The sequence below is a fragment of the Phaethon lepturus genome, unplaced genomic scaffold (genome assembly GCF_000687285.1).
Source record: "Phaethon lepturus isolate BGI_N335 unplaced genomic scaffold, ASM68728v1 scaffold36517, whole genome shotgun sequence".
In the NCBI taxonomy this organism is placed as follows: Eukaryota; Metazoa; Chordata; class Aves; order Phaethontiformes; family Phaethontidae; genus Phaethon; species Phaethon lepturus.
This window is the reverse complement of record NW_010550480.1, coordinates 84606-99505: the sequence shown is the minus strand read 5'-3', so window position 1 is coordinate 99505 and position 14900 is coordinate 84606. Positions and strand designations below refer to the sequence as shown.

The window sequence follows — 14900 nt, the reverse complement described above, 5'->3', positions numbered from 1 at the left end:
TCGCACTCTCGCCGCGGAGCATTTCTAACTAATGGGTATTTATACTGTTGTAATGCGTCTGTTTGCTCTCTATCCCTCTAATCTCGCCTCGCATTCATTTCATTAGCGATGTTTGTTTAGCTCTGGCTCTCCCACCAGAGGAGGTTGTGCTGGAAGGAAGCCAGGGCACTTGGGATATTGCATTATGCAAATCAGCCTCTGAAATCTGGACAGAGCACATTAACAGGCTGCTGCTCGCCCCGCACCCCAAGGTGGGGCGGAAGAGCCCAGCAGAGCAAACGCGCTTCCTCCTCCGCGCAATCCCGCTCCGTGGGCGCGGAGCTGCGAGTAGAGCTGCTTCGCTCGCGCCAGGATTTGCAAGCCAGAGCGGGGAGAACGCATCCCAGAACCAGCCCTTTGTTCAGGAAGATAGCCCCTCGCTCTCCGCCTGTAAGCGGAACTAGGCAGTCTAGACCAGTTATTAGTCTAAAAATATCGGGGCATTTTATGTCTTTGGACAACAACAAAAAAAGATTCAGCCGTGTGTTCGATCTGCAATGAAAGCAACCCGCACACCGATGGCCCCGGCAGCACCGGGCGTTGGCACTGGGATTTAACCGCTGCGGACGCAGCCTGAGCGGTCAGGGGCGGGGTTGGGCAGGCGTGCGGCCCTGCCCTGGCTGGCAACGAGGATGCCACGCTACGTAGCAGCGGTGGTAACGCGGGGGCTACGATGCTCTTCGCCTTCCCCCTCAGTCTGCCTGGGGACCGGCCCGACCTGTCAGCCCCGGCAAGGTGGGCATTTTACAGCCCAGGATAGCAATTTGAAATGCAAGTCCAGTAGCCACAGCTGGTCACCTGCAGAAGCCCACGTGAGTAACCAAACGTTAGCAGGAAGGAGAAAAAAAAAAGAGCACAAAACCCCCAGACACGACAAGAAAGGCACAAATCATCCTGTTTTTCTCAGCTTTAGCCCCGTGGCTGCTGATCACGTCAGCTGTGGAGGACGGACTGTTTATCTTGTCCTAACTTCAGCTATCTAACACTGGCTATCACGTGCCTTGGCTTGGTCCTCTCCACCTTCAGCAGCAAGACACAGGCATGCCCAAGGACAACTCCCCATCCCATCGGTCTGCCAGTCAGCTTCCAGAAATGCATCCCCTCTTCACGAAGGGAGCTCCCAGATGGACAGGACCCCTCTTCGGACAGGGGCAGCTCATGGATCACGCACCTTTTTTATGATCTGGAACGGACCCTAGCAAAGCACCCAGCGAGGAATTAATTTTCAATACATAAATAGCGCTTTTTTTTTTTTCTTTTCAATTAACCAGATCCCTACAACGAAGCTCTGTTTATTTGGATGAGGGCCTGTCTGAATTCCCTGGCTCTGCAAACCCATGCACAGCACTCACTCTTGCTCATACCTCATACTCTTGGGACAATTTCAGGTTATCATTAGCTTTGAGATGCTCTGTGTGTTCAGCCAGCTCGGAAACGGGGATTGGTGGGTGGCTGAGCATACCTAAAAGACAAGACAGCAGGAAAAGAATCTCATTTAATAATAACTAAAATTCACAACCGTTGCACATTTTATAAGAGAGAAGAAACAAGAAAAGAAAAAAAAATTACAATGTAAGATCTGCAATGAAAGTAGGGAGGTTAGAAGAGAAGAATTCAGGGCTCGAAATTGTGTCCTTGGAAGTAAAGAATAAAAATCAAGGAAATAAAAAAACCAGTAAAATGAGCGTGTTCCCTTGATGGCCCCGTTTTCAATGCGTAAATCAGAGCAAAACAAAAAGAAAATCCGAAGAGCAGATGTGTGTTAGCGATTCCAATAGTGGACTTAAAATGAGCAAATGCTGCCAGTGGAACCTACGCAGCAAATGTTACAGCACCCGCCATGATCATAAACAAACTCCAACACAAAGAAGAGAAGGGGCAGGGATCCAGCCAACCATGGTGATGTGGGGCAGGGGAAGGGAATGCAGATGGGGGGAAGCAGGGGAGGCTTTTCAGGAATTGTTCTTTGCACATCATTGGCTCTGGAAGCTTCTTGCTGAGCTCAGGGACGCAGCAGTCTAACCTTCACCGCTCCGAGAGTGCAACCAGGTATGGAAATGTCAAGCACTGGCTCCTCGTCCTGCTCACGGCCGGTGGATGATGTTCCTTCTACAGCACAGCCCGCAGACGGCCAGTGCTGCTCTGTCCTCGCCCTCCCTTTGCCACCTGGGGGGAGGCCGTACCGACCCCATCGCAGCCTCTCCTGCGATGGAGAGGCAAAAGATCCTCTTGCCCCTTCTCATTCTGGGGGATGGGAAACAATTTGCTGCAGAGACCGATGCCTCATGACCCTGGTTCACCTGATGCCCTTGCAGTTCTCACCAACATGTGGTTGTGCCCGTATTGAGGCAGGCAGAACCACCAGGGAACAGACTCGATCTTCTCCAAGACATACCGGAGGGCCACGCTGCGCTAGACTGGCCAGACTGAAGGCACATCTCAGCCACGAACGGGGCTGAGCAGCGAAGGCAGGCTCGGTTTTCAGTCGAAGTGTGGTTTGCACATCCTGCTCCGAGAGGGGCAGCTGGAGCTCTGGAGCCAGGATCCTTCCCATCCTATCATCTCAAATAGCTACACCACAAATCGCGGTGGAAAAGCGCTCCGTGCTTTGCTCATCTGCATTGGATTATGTTTTCCCAAAGGCTTCCCATGCTGTCTGCCAGCCGATCCCGCTACGAACGACAGCGGACAGGCAAGGATGGCAGCATGCCAAGAAGCCCTGGGCAGTGCCCCCCATGAGAAGGACAGGAGTGGAGAAGAGATGGAAGCCAGGGAGAATTTCGAGCCCCGTGGGTGTTGGTGTGTGACAAAGCAGCGGCGGTGGCAGCAGCATGGTCAGATACTCTGAAAACTCAGCACAGAGATGGCAAAGCAAGCATGACATCCTCAGTTTTACAGTGACTTCTAGAGAGATGCCGCCTCCCCCAGGCCTGGGGACAGGACGAGCCTGCCAGAGAGCGGGGATTTGAGCCACCACTCCAACAGGTTTCTCCTAAAGCTAACTAGACGTCTGTTTTCAGCACAAGGAAGTCTAGCTGAAAATAGAAGGTAGGGGGGAGGAATAGACAAAAAAGCTCACAGAAATAACCCCGGAGTATTCTGCTGCGCTGGCTCCATTCTAGTCTGCCGAGCATCAGGGCAGAAAGTCTCTCCTGGCTCGTGGAGGAAAAGCTCCCAACTAGCCTCCTGCTGTCCCGTAGCCCATTGCACCTGGAGAAGGATTTCTGCTTTGCTTCCCACCCTGGACTGGAAAGCGGCTGCCATCCTCCCCAGTACCACAGCACCAGCCGCAGACTGGGGCTCCTGGGAGGAACCGGCCCTCTCTCCGCCCGCGTGGGATGGGAAGGCCACGCTGGTCGAGATGCCCGAGATCAGAGACCAAACCAAGTTAATATTATAAACACTCTTCTCAGCGTCTGTCCTTCTGCCTCTGAAAATAAGGGCTGCGCATGCCTTGAGCTGCAGCATAAGAGCAAAGCTGAGCCCTACTCAGAAGAACTTTTGGTAATTCCGTAAGCCGTCTCCGCATCCCTGTGGGTCACCTCCTCACCGACTTCTCCCCGCAGCCCAGCGGCCCTCGGCCCAGCTGCCAGCACCTGACTGCTGCAAGAGCCTAGACATTATTTGCTGAAGTGTGCTTAGAAACACAGTGCCGTAAATTAAATCCCAAATGATGAACATGTAGGTTAAAAGGAAAAAAGTAAACAATCAGAAAACCCAGTAATAACGAGCAAGGAAAAAAAAAACCCAAACCACCCAGATTCTCTTTGGCTTAGCAGGCATGGAGCAGTATGTGTCATTCCCTGAGCAAGTGGGCTGCATGGGAAAGGCCCACCGTGCCAATCTGGAACAAGAAGTCACATTCCCCTTGAAGGCATTTCACGAGTTTCCTTCATAAAAGCTTCACGAAAAATCCTCAGCGTGACTGGCTCCTGAAAACCAGCTCTCTTTGCTGGGGAACATCCTGCCCTCGCCTCCACCCCGCTGTAACCAGACACTGGCTGCGAGCACATGGGAACTTGTCTTGTTTTGCTGCTGTTAAAGACAGAAATCTCCTTGTCGGATCGATTTCTAGGGCTCTTTATAATAAAAGACGACCGGAAACCTCTGCAGTGATAAACGCTTTCCTGGTCAAAATGCCAAGTGCATCAGGGTTCCCATTTAAGATCCAGGAGGAGTTTGATATTAAATGAGCCAGGAGCAGTACTTCCCAGTGGTACTAGCCTGCACGGCTGCGTCAGCTGCAGCAGCTTCTCTTTTGTCTGCTTTAAGTCAGTAACTCTTTTTTTAGACATGAAGGGAAATGGCTCGCGGGTTCCTCTGCTCAGTGGCCTCCCGGCTACCTGCAGGGCCACCACCCAGGGAGACCTCTCGCAGCAGCGAGGGTGGCAGAGGGAGCGCTGCCCTGGGCTGAGGTTCAGCCAGGGATCAGTGGGGCTTGAAAACACACGCAAACCCCCTCTGTTACAGTAAGGGGGTGGAGGGGAGGTGGCAGCTGGACTGGGGCAGTGTTGACAGGGGTATTCAATACCAAAGAGACCAATATCTGGATTAAACTATTCAGAAAAATGTCCCAGCCCTCACATCTCGGAGCACAAGCAGCATCTGTGATTCTTCACATTTGTCAGCTGAAACCTCACATCTACTTCCCTGCCCAGCATAAAAAAAAAATAAAAATATCAAAGCCAAAACCCACCCAGCAAAGCTGGGATCTTGGCTTCTAATGGGATGAAGTCTTTTAGAGCCAGTCTCATCTAACATTTCAATCACTTGAATCTCTCTAATCTTATCACAAAAGACTCGATTCTCTGTGCACCAGCCAACTCGCCAGAAACGTCACCCTAACATCTGTTACACGGGCCAGAACCCATTTATCCTCGCAAAATCACCACGGCTGGATGGCACTTCGCATGAAACCCGGGGGGTGTGGAGGACCATCGAGAGGCCTCTGGTCTTTGTGCTCCTGGAACAAGTTGCTGCCAAGGAACAGACACCTGCCACAGATGGGAAACGGCCCTTTTCCCCCTCTGACGTGAAAAGGTGCCTGTGCAGCTCTCTCCAAAGAACGACGGGCTCGTCAGCTGCAGCTCCGCTTTTCTCTTTCCCCACGTTACAAAGCAACGAACACAAAACCACAGGCACACACACACACAACGCTCACACGCTGGTGCACTGAAGATCGCTTTCTGCCCGTGAATAAGTACGAGGGACGTTTAGCCAAGCTTCGGAAATGAAACATCTTCAACAACGGGGAGAAAAGGAAGCCTTGAAACCCAGGTCTTTCTCCCGAGACAGCAAAAGAGACACGGAAGGACGGACAGTGTCCCACGCTGCTACCGGGGGCTCTATTCTGCTGCTGCTACCCTTGTCTCGCAAACGGCCTGTTAGTTGATACTGTAAAACTGGAAGCGCGGTTCAGACAAACAGATGGCACAGAAAAGGGATGAGATGGGCAAACACGGCAGGAATACAGAGAATTTGGAGGAAAAAAAATAGTAACAGGAACAAAACAGAATTGGAAAGGAAAGCGATAGAAGAGAAAAAAATAATAATGGGGGGAAAAAATGAAACCAACAGGAACAAAAACACACAGGAACTAACTTTCAAAGTCAAACTCAGGGTCACTGAGAGGGCTGCTCAGACCAGAATCTGCAGAAAACAGTAAAAAATAAATAAATAAAATATACACTTTTTAAAAAATTTCATGCTAATAAAAAAAAAACAAAAAACAACATAAATCTAAAGAGGAAAAGAAAGTTATTTTTTGTGCTGATTAGGCTAGGACAGGATCTCCAAGATGTGCTATGCTTTCCCCTCTCCGAGCTGCACAGATGCTCACGCACACTCCCATTCCCACGCCCCCCCTCTGTTTTGCTGCAGGGGACAGGACAGAGACTCTCTGCTTGCTGGACCCTGGGTAATCCGGCTGGAGAAGAGCCTACAAACCCTCTTCTAAACCACAATGTATTTAATTCAAATGGCTTTAATTCAGACAGCACCTTCGGAGTCTTCCCCTGCAAACTGCACCACAAACTCTCCACCATCACCAACACACTTCAAGCTCTGATTTTCCACCCGTGTCCATTTTCACCCAACTGCTACCAAAATTCTGCGGGAGGCAGGCGACCAACTCTCCCAAATCCTTTAATCCTTTTACTGCTTTACAAACTACACAGCAGACTAAACTAGTTAGCTAAACTCTTTGGCTAGATAAACTTAGAAAGAAAAGGTGGCAGCATCTTTCTAAAGCCAGACTGGACAAAGCCGGTCTTTTGAGATGTGCAGACCTTTCTCTAGCAGGGCTTTAACGGCAGGTTTGCATGTCTTGGCTACCTTTCACAAGCCTCTTAGACCAAGAATTCAAAGGTATAGCATGACCAAAACAGCAGGGTCAGCAGAAGACAGACTCACTCATCTATCGATCATGTTAACCGAAGCTTGGAAGCACCCTTCGCTGACTCCACTGTCCTGTGGGGACAGGGAGAAACACCCAGTAAGGAAACACATGAACAGCACTTCCAGCTGCCTCTTAGCACCCAGGCTAAGCTGGATGATGGCCACAACCTTTTATTTTTATCTCAGCATAGGTTTCACCTGGGGGACTGCAGCTCTCTCTCTGGGGTCTCACATCACCACCTGGAGCACCCAGAAGCCAACCTGAACACTCCCCAAAGGGAGATCCTCTTTGCACCCTGTTATATATTTAACACTGAGCCCCCACAAATGCAAACTGCTGCTGACCTGCAGCTGGGGACACTCAAAAGATCTCAGACACCTTCAGACTCTCCTGTAAGAGCACCCCTAAGTAAGGGCTGATTTAGGGACCTAACCACTGCTGAACTGCTCTGCATTCAGTCTGGGCACGCTGGATTGAACCCACTTCCACCCCTCAGCTGAGGCTCAGTCGTTCCTAAGCTTGGGCTGATACCAACGGGTTGTTCCTAACTCTTTTTCATAGAAAGCCCTCAGCTCAGTGCTGCCTTCGTGCTTCCCTGAAGAACCCTGCCCTCTGGGTACCTACTGCCTTGCCAACCTCACCCTAAAAAAACTCAGACAACGCTAAGGACAGGACTGGGATGGGAAGGGGAAACAAGAGCTGTAGAAACATCACTAACAAGCACAAAACAGCAAAAAAATACAAACAAACTGAAAACAACAGCCAGCCCCCAAAAAGCACAATAAATTCCCTTCAAATCTTCAAGCACCAGGAACTCCGAGGCAGAGGTGCGTACCAGTGTGCAGGCACTGTTCGGCATTGCCAAGTGTCCGTCCGCGTGAGGACATGCCCGTGCCAGGCCGTGTCAGCGGTGGCTTGCAGAGGTGCCATGCAGGCAGCTTTGACATGCATGTACGTGGGGACACACGTGTACAGAAAGGAGGGTGCATCGAGCCTCTCTGCCCGGGAGTTATGTGCAGTTACACGCTAGCTCAGCGGCTGTTCGCAGCGACGGCGTCCGCACTAAGCGGGGAGACGCTGCCTCGTCTGCGCGAAGCAGCCAGCTGCCGCTCTCTCTCCACACAACCCATGGGGCAGGCCTGGCTCCTCACATGAGTGTTTTGGCATGTATGCAGAAAGCACCAGTTACAGATGTGGCTGGAGCAGCGCGTGCCAGGCAGCCCGCCACGCTTCATCTCCACCACCCCTGGGGATCTCCCAGCGCGAGGCACGGCGCTGCGCGGCGGCATCGGTAGTCTGGCAAGCTTGGCACGGCCACGGCACTTGCAGCTGTGTACTCAGCCCAGAATGCACCAATTTAGCTGGGTACCCAGGCAAACCCTCCTTCCTGCCTTGCTACTGCTGGGTAAAGCCTGGGCAAGGTCCGTGAGGTTTCCCAGCAAAGGTTTCTTTCAGCAGTCTCGTTTAGCGCAGACAAGGCTTTGAGGTTCCTTGGCTGCATCCCAGGTTAGCACGAGGTCTCAAAGGCAGCGCTGCAGCAGCCTTCCCCCGGGCGGGAAGGGGCTAAGGAAAGGGCAGTTGCTCCGCTCCTGCCTTCCCAGTGAGAAAAGGCCGGTTTGCAGCCGGTTACCTGGAGTTTGGAAGTTGATGCGCCTCATTTCCACAGGGTCCTTAGGGTGGTGAGGGGTGATTTCAGCGTTGTTCAGGAGGCATTTTGTCCGTGGCTCTGAATCTTTCCGTTTGCTTTGGGAGGGGGGAGGGGGGAAAAAAAGAAACAAACAAAAACCCAAAAAGACAAAGCATCTTAGCTCATGGGCCTTTCAGCCTTTTCAGCTACTCAGGCCACGTTCAGACCTGAGTACAGTTTCCACCGAAATCATGGCCAGATGCAGCCAAGGATAAAAGTTACATAAAACGTATCAGAAAAGGGATGAGGTTTGGAAGGTTTTGTCAGTGCTGTATTTGACGAGTTTACAACGGCCCAGCAGCCCCTCAGCAGCTTTCAGACAAGTCTGGAAGTTCCCCCTCGCTCACAGCAGAAGTACAGACAGGCAGCAAGGAGCAGCTGAGGTGCTGCGAACTCCCACCTCAGCCTCCCTGCACAGACAAGCCTCCACTGAACTCTGCAGAGTTCTGCAAGCAGAAACCTTCCAATTCTGGCCAAGCCATTTTCAGCCTCAAAGAACCAGAGCCAACGTAGTAATTTGGAAAAGTACAGAATCTCCTAGCCATGACCTTGGACATAAAGTACTGATATTGCTCTGTTGGCTTGCTCAGGAGCTCTCAGTGCCTTGCTGCAGACAACAGAAGTCAGAGCAGTGGTTTTCAACCTTTTTTGATCTGCAGAACCCTAAAAATCTGGGTTCAAAAAAGCAGTTTAAGACATATCCTCTCCCATCACAGCTGTGCCTGCTGAGATCTCTCTCACCTCTTTGCCAGAAGCTGAAGCCCATTCCAACCTGCCAGCTGAGCTGCACATGCAAGTGCTTCCTAATATATTTTGCTCAAAATGGGTTAGGTTAGCTGAGGCAGTTAAAAAGTCTTTGCTGACCTGGCTCGTTCTCCTTGAAAACAATTTGGAAGCAAAGCCCAGTGCTGATCTGAAGATGTGATAACCTCTGGCAAGGGAACAGTGACAAGCTGCTAGGAACAGAACTTCTCCAGAGGGCAGAGAACATGTACCCACACCCTGAGGCTTGCAAATACTGTCCTAGCCCTTCTAGTAAGACGGCTGTAGAGCTTCTTGCCTCTCCTCCTTGGGCTGCACAAAAGCCTCCAATAATATCCCTGCAGCAATAATAGCAATTACTTAGGCAGAGAGGAGGTTATTCAGTACAATTTTAGCTGTCTCTTAATGTCATTAATAGCTAGAAGTGGCATGAGCCCTGCCAGCACTGCATGGGGCAGCATTTTGGAATTACACCACTTTGCAGTTTGGGAGTAGTTTATTTTTGCCGCAGTTCTGAAACTGCTGTTAATAGTTCATTGGCTAAACCCACCGGTTACTTCCAGTGAAAGCTCTCCCAGCCTTGGAAATGGTTCGACATAGTCTCATTTTTGCAGTCATAAACGAACTCTGTTAGAAGTCCCTGGCTGATGGGGCAAGAACAGCTTTTGCAACGGGTGAGGACAGCTCAGCTGGTGAGATTCTGCTTCCAGTATGCCAGTGGCTCAGGGACAGCCTGTATGGAGCAGTCAGACATGGAGAAAACCTGCTTTCACCTCAGACTGCGATACAAATGGGTGTTTCTCTGCTCCATTAACCCAACATTTTATGACCCGTTTACTGTCACCGCTGCTCAGCTTGAGAAAGGGCCATTATATTTAGGAATGGACAAGCAGGAGAAAGCTGGGCTTTCTTTGCTTTTTCTGCCCCGATTCAAACATGGTCCTGTGCTAGCCTGACATGGGGAACAGACCTAATGGTAGGAACTGTACCAACAAAGCCCCATCACCACAGACAACGAACACTGCCTAACACACAGCCAGCCCAGCAAGAAAGAACCTAAGAAAATTGCAAATCTGGTGCTCTTACCTGTCTGGCTTGCTGTCCAGGAAAACAGTAAGTGGAGAGAAGACAAGACAAATGTTCAGGTTAGAAAGGACTTGCAGAGGAAAGGGGGGGCACTTGCTCAGCTCTAACCCTGGTAACACAGGTGGAAGGTGGGACCAGCAAAGATAACCCATTTAGATCAGTGCTAATGAACACCAACAAGGACCACCTGAGTCCCTGACCCCAGAGCACTTGTATGTCCAGCAGCTTCACACATGCTGGGATGCAAAAGACACATCCATGTGCATAAACAAACACACCCATGCAGACGAAAGATGGAGCAGCGTTACAGGAGCTCCCTCCAACCTGGGTACTAGATGTCCCAGCTAAGGACACCCCTGCATCGGCCATAGCTGCCATCCTGCCCCTTGATGTATTTTGCTCAGCATCTGCTTCCTTTCCTGTCCTCTTTCATTGCACAGTGTGGCCTGCGTGTGCTCAAGGAGCCCCCATGCCCTGGAAGCCAAGGAAAAGGAAGAGATTTCCAGCGGTTGTTCCTTCCTCCCTCCTGCAGACTCGCATTACATCCCTGCTGCTCCTGCTCATCTCACAACTCCAGCTGTAAACCAGTTTGGAAACAATGGAGGTCTCTGCTGATCCACAGCACAAAGGTGCTTTCTCTGCATCGCCCCACTGTGCGTACACACACAGAGCGCAGGAAGGGGAGCCCAAGGCTGTGGCTCCAGAGCAGCTCTCTTGCCAGAGACAGGCAAGAGACTTGACAAACTCATTACGCACATGCCACAACAGAGTGCCTATAAACAAGCACAGCTTTACTCAAGAGTGCTGTGGGGTAGACTCTGAAGCAGCAAGTCCCTGCAACTCACTGCTTATCTCTCCTGTGCCAGTCAGACCCTTTCATTTCAGCATTTGTGCCTCAGGGCTCCTCCCTCTGGTGCTGGTGGAAGGATTTGCCCTCAGCTGACAACTACAGGACCAAGGAGGAAATTCCCTTCAGGGGCTAAAGCTGGGAACATTCAGAATGGTCACAGATCTGGGCAAGAAGCATCTCTTACTTTTTGTAGAGTAGAATGGCAATGACAATGCAGATGATGAACACCACGGCCAGGACAGGCCCGATAACCCAGATCAGCCCTTCCTCTCCATCAATGATCGGCTGTGGATCAGGGTTGTCCAGCTGGATGGGGTCGGAGAAAGGACTAGCAGCAAAAGTCTGGAAGACATGAAAGATTGTGGAACAGAGTTCAGAGATGGAATGGGGACTGAAAACAATGGGCAAGCATACAGTATTCCACAAGAGAAATTGCTAGAGAGGATGTGAGCATAAACCAAGTAATAACAGAAAATGCCCTCTTCAAGCTTTAGAAAAAACTCTTGTCTGTGAGCACCCGTGTGACAGGTATCTTCCTCCTCCAATGCTCCAGGCAAGACAGACCATTGAAAAATCACATTCACATGAAATTGTAGACTGGCTTGTGCCTATGGCACGATCTTGTAGCCAGGAAGGTGCTTTTAGAAAACCAGTTGACTATGCCTCTCTTCCACCACATCCGTGAGCCCTCTCCACTGCCACAAACACAGAAACACTTTCTCCAAGCTCTCATAAAACCATCTGGATTTTGACAGTCAGATGGGTTTACAGAGAAAAGAGGGAGGGGATTAAAACAAGAATTAACGCTTAGAAACAGTGTGGTCTGGTGACTGAAAAAAATCCAACCCTTACAATTAAATATAAATTAATAAAATGCAATATGTCTCCTCTGCTCCCTCTGCAGTGAGCTGGGCTATTGCGGATAATCAGAAGCAACATTCAAACCCACCGAAGTCCTAACTAACAGGCATTGCCTGCTTGTTCTCATGAATGCTACAGTCTCCCAACCCCAGGAATACTGCGTTCCCTCCCATCTTACACAGAAACTACAGAAACTAAAATGCACGGAGGAGAACTGGCATGCCCTGGTTTGAGTGAAAAGTCTGTGACAGGACAAGAACAGGAAATCTGGGCTCTGGGTTCTTGACCTCTGTTAGCTCTCGACAAGACTGAAATACTGCTACATACTTGGGAGCTGCTGTGAATCCAGGCCGTTGTGAGCGAGTATGCAGCACCTTGTTCTAAAGCAGAAATTACCACAAGCTGCAGTAATCCGATTGAGAAACCCATTCAGAAGCGTGTCAGCCTAATCCTTTAATATCAAATATACAACTAAATATTTATTTGGGAAAAAAACCCTCTGAAAATCCTTAATTTCAAATAGCTCCCTGCTACAACTCCATAGGGGGATTTAAAAACAACGAAGTATTAGACTGCTTCCTATTGTGCATGAGGGAGGAGGCAGGTAAATATTCAAACAGTTGTTTTCATAAAGCCAAACACAGTACCACTGAAATCAGCAGAGGTGCTGAAGTGGTAAAAAGAGCAGAGAGCACATCTACTGCTCCCCTCTCTGCACGGTGGGGAACTTGGTCATGACCAGGGCGGCTGACATGCTGCTCTCAAAGCGGGATGTCTAGGGTCACTGCTCTAAGGAATACAAGGACAGCCTTTACAAGAAATTGCTCTTTGTACAAGCGTTTGACCGAGGGATCTCTGAACTTGAGTGTAGTCCTGAGTGGAGAGTTCAGAACTCCCCATTCTGGACTCAAATCTGGAGTCACAAGTGTAGCAAGTCTTGCCTATGAAGACGGGCAAAATGCGGCAGCAGTGCGTAAGATGCATGCGCCGTTAGCCTGTCTGCTTGGAAGAGCACATTTGCTGCATGCAGACACAAGCACAAACAGCTCCAATGGCCACATGCAAAAGCTCCACAGCTGGACCGGAAGGTCTTTACAAAGCAAAAAACCTCAAGCTCTGGCATCTGGTGGGAGAAAGTTTCGGAGAACGCCAGGAGGGCACCAGGGCTGTGGCAGCTCACGAGGGAGCAGCTGCTGTCGCTGGTCGATAATGGGGACAGAGGGGCACAAGCATCTGAAGAGGGCAAGAGAAAGCAGGCAGCACTTACAGCCTCGGGTTCCTGGAGCACGGCCAGGATGAAGATGACATATTTCTGCCCTGGCTCCAGGGCTCTGTTCTCAAAGTTGTCGTAGTGCTTCATGTCCCCCAAGATGAAGTGGGAGGGGAGGGAGCGAAAACGGGCAGCAATGTAAGGCTTGGGGAAGTCCAGCTGTCGGGAGTGACGCAGACTTCGGCGTCGGAGCCTGGCAATGTCCTGAACGAGCTGGAGGAAGCAAAGGAACACTCTGAGCCCTGATGCCTTCAGCATCCCATCAAGGGACCAGGAAGGAAGGAGAGGCAAACCACTCCACTCAGACTGGCCTCACCTCAGCTATTCAGAATGTGGAGCACAGACACCCCAAGACCACCCTTCCCAGGCTCTCAGGTCACTGTCACACCCATTACAGCTGTTTGCTCTCTCCTTACAGCTGGCTTCAGTTTCACCCACACTCACCTCCTCCAGGTCCATCTCCTCAGGGCTGCCCAAGGGGTTGAGGAACTGTCCTCCCCGGGACTTCCTTAGAGGCACCACCACAATGTAGTAAGCCCTAAGAGTTGGGAATAATCAGAAGAAATAGGAGGAATTGATCTTTCTACGAGCCACGGAAGACAATGCACACACTGCTGGTGGAAGGCTAGGTTTGCCCAAGCAGCCCCCTGGCCCAACCCAGCAAGCCCCTTATTTTTAATTCAGCACAGTTGTTACCGCTGCTCCTGGAACGAGCCTGGATCCAGTGGCAGCCCCATATGACATGTCTCCATATTTACTCGCTTAGCATTTTTTAGCATCCCCTGTTAGCTCTGGGAAGTAGCTCCAAAAGACAACAGTCAGCAAGGCTAAAAATGGAAGGAACACTCCCCACCACCACCACTGCCCTTCTGGGTTTCTATTGTGGACTCCAGCCATCAGGGCTGATCCCCAAAACATAAACTGGGGACCCCACATCTGCAGTTTATCAGAAACCTACTGGACAGGCACAGAGCTCTTCACATCTGGGAGAATCACCACCACGTTGCCGTCAGCATCAGGCTTGTGGGTCACCTCTGGCTTCTTTGATAACATGTCAGCAGCGGTCCAGGCAGCAACGTTCTGCTGCAAGCCACCCATGCTATTGCCCCGGTTCATGAGAACGAAGTTGTAGAACGTGCGGGGCTTCAGGTTGGTGATGAGTTTCTTGGTGGTGCGGCCATCCACATCGACGTTCAGCCCATTGTACTGGATCTGCAGCAGGCGAAGAGGCCGCAAAGTTGTACCATGAGCAAGGCTGATACTGTTGAAGCAACCAGACTCCATCCTCCCCGTTGCTTCAATCTGCAGAGAACTTGGGGCACTCAGCTGTGCCATGCTCCACCCAGCTCTGCCAGAGCTGGAGCAAACCCAGGAATAGGAAGCATTTGAGTGGGAAGCTGTCTGTCTCCTGTGCCTGCTGCACAAGAGGGTCCCCAAGTATAAGGCAGATGCAGGACACAGCCTTGAGACTTCTCTGGGAAGAAAATTTTTTATTTGGAAATGGGAAAATTGTGGTAGCTTGCCTAGGGAGGCAATGATTTGGTAGTACAGGTGGGAATTTTCAACCTCTGATTTTCAACCCGTCTCCTTGATCTAGTGATTAAACATTATTATCTGCCAACATTATCTGCCCCTATCTAAGAACTGAATCCAGAATTCCTGCCTCTTACAACCTCAGACAACAAAACAGACAAGACTCCCAGGGGAACGAGAAGGAACACAGTTCTGACTCTTCCCTTCCACTTGCCTTGTATGGGGTGGGAGAGTTGTAATTCTCAGGAAACTCCCAGCTCAGAAGGACAGACGTCTTTGTCACCATCTTCACTTTGAAGTTTTTGGGTAAAACTGCTGAGAGAAAAGTGAGGAGGAAGGGGAGAAAGGAGAAGAAAAGGCAGCAGAGGGAAGGAAGAGCAAGAGAGAAGGAAGAGAATGTCAGGCACTGGCAAAG

The 14900-nt window shown here is 50.5% G+C and overlaps 1 protein-coding gene across 1 annotated transcript in view; it reads right to left on the bottom strand.

Annotated features, from left to right (window-relative positions):
* Window positions 1-1403: 1403 nt before the first annotated feature.
* The window catches only part of PTPRS (protein tyrosine phosphatase, receptor type, S), a gene marked incomplete at both ends in the record, with an annotated part of 64980 nt that continues 51483 nt past the window's right edge, over window positions 1404-14900 (bottom strand). Inside the window, 9 exons of the mRNA XM_010290574.1 lie at window positions 1404-1501; window positions 5641-5688; window positions 8067-8179; window positions 9972-9983; window positions 11006-11163; window positions 12950-13165; window positions 13397-13490; window positions 13911-14164; window positions 14700-14797. Coding sequence (XP_010288876.1) covers window positions 1404-1501; window positions 5641-5688; window positions 8067-8179; window positions 9972-9983; window positions 11006-11163; window positions 12950-13165; window positions 13397-13490; window positions 13911-14164; window positions 14700-14797 — 1091 coding nt within the window. The remainder of the gene's footprint in view (window positions 1502-5640; window positions 5689-8066; window positions 8180-9971; window positions 9984-11005; window positions 11164-12949; window positions 13166-13396; window positions 13491-13910; window positions 14165-14699; window positions 14798-14900) is intronic.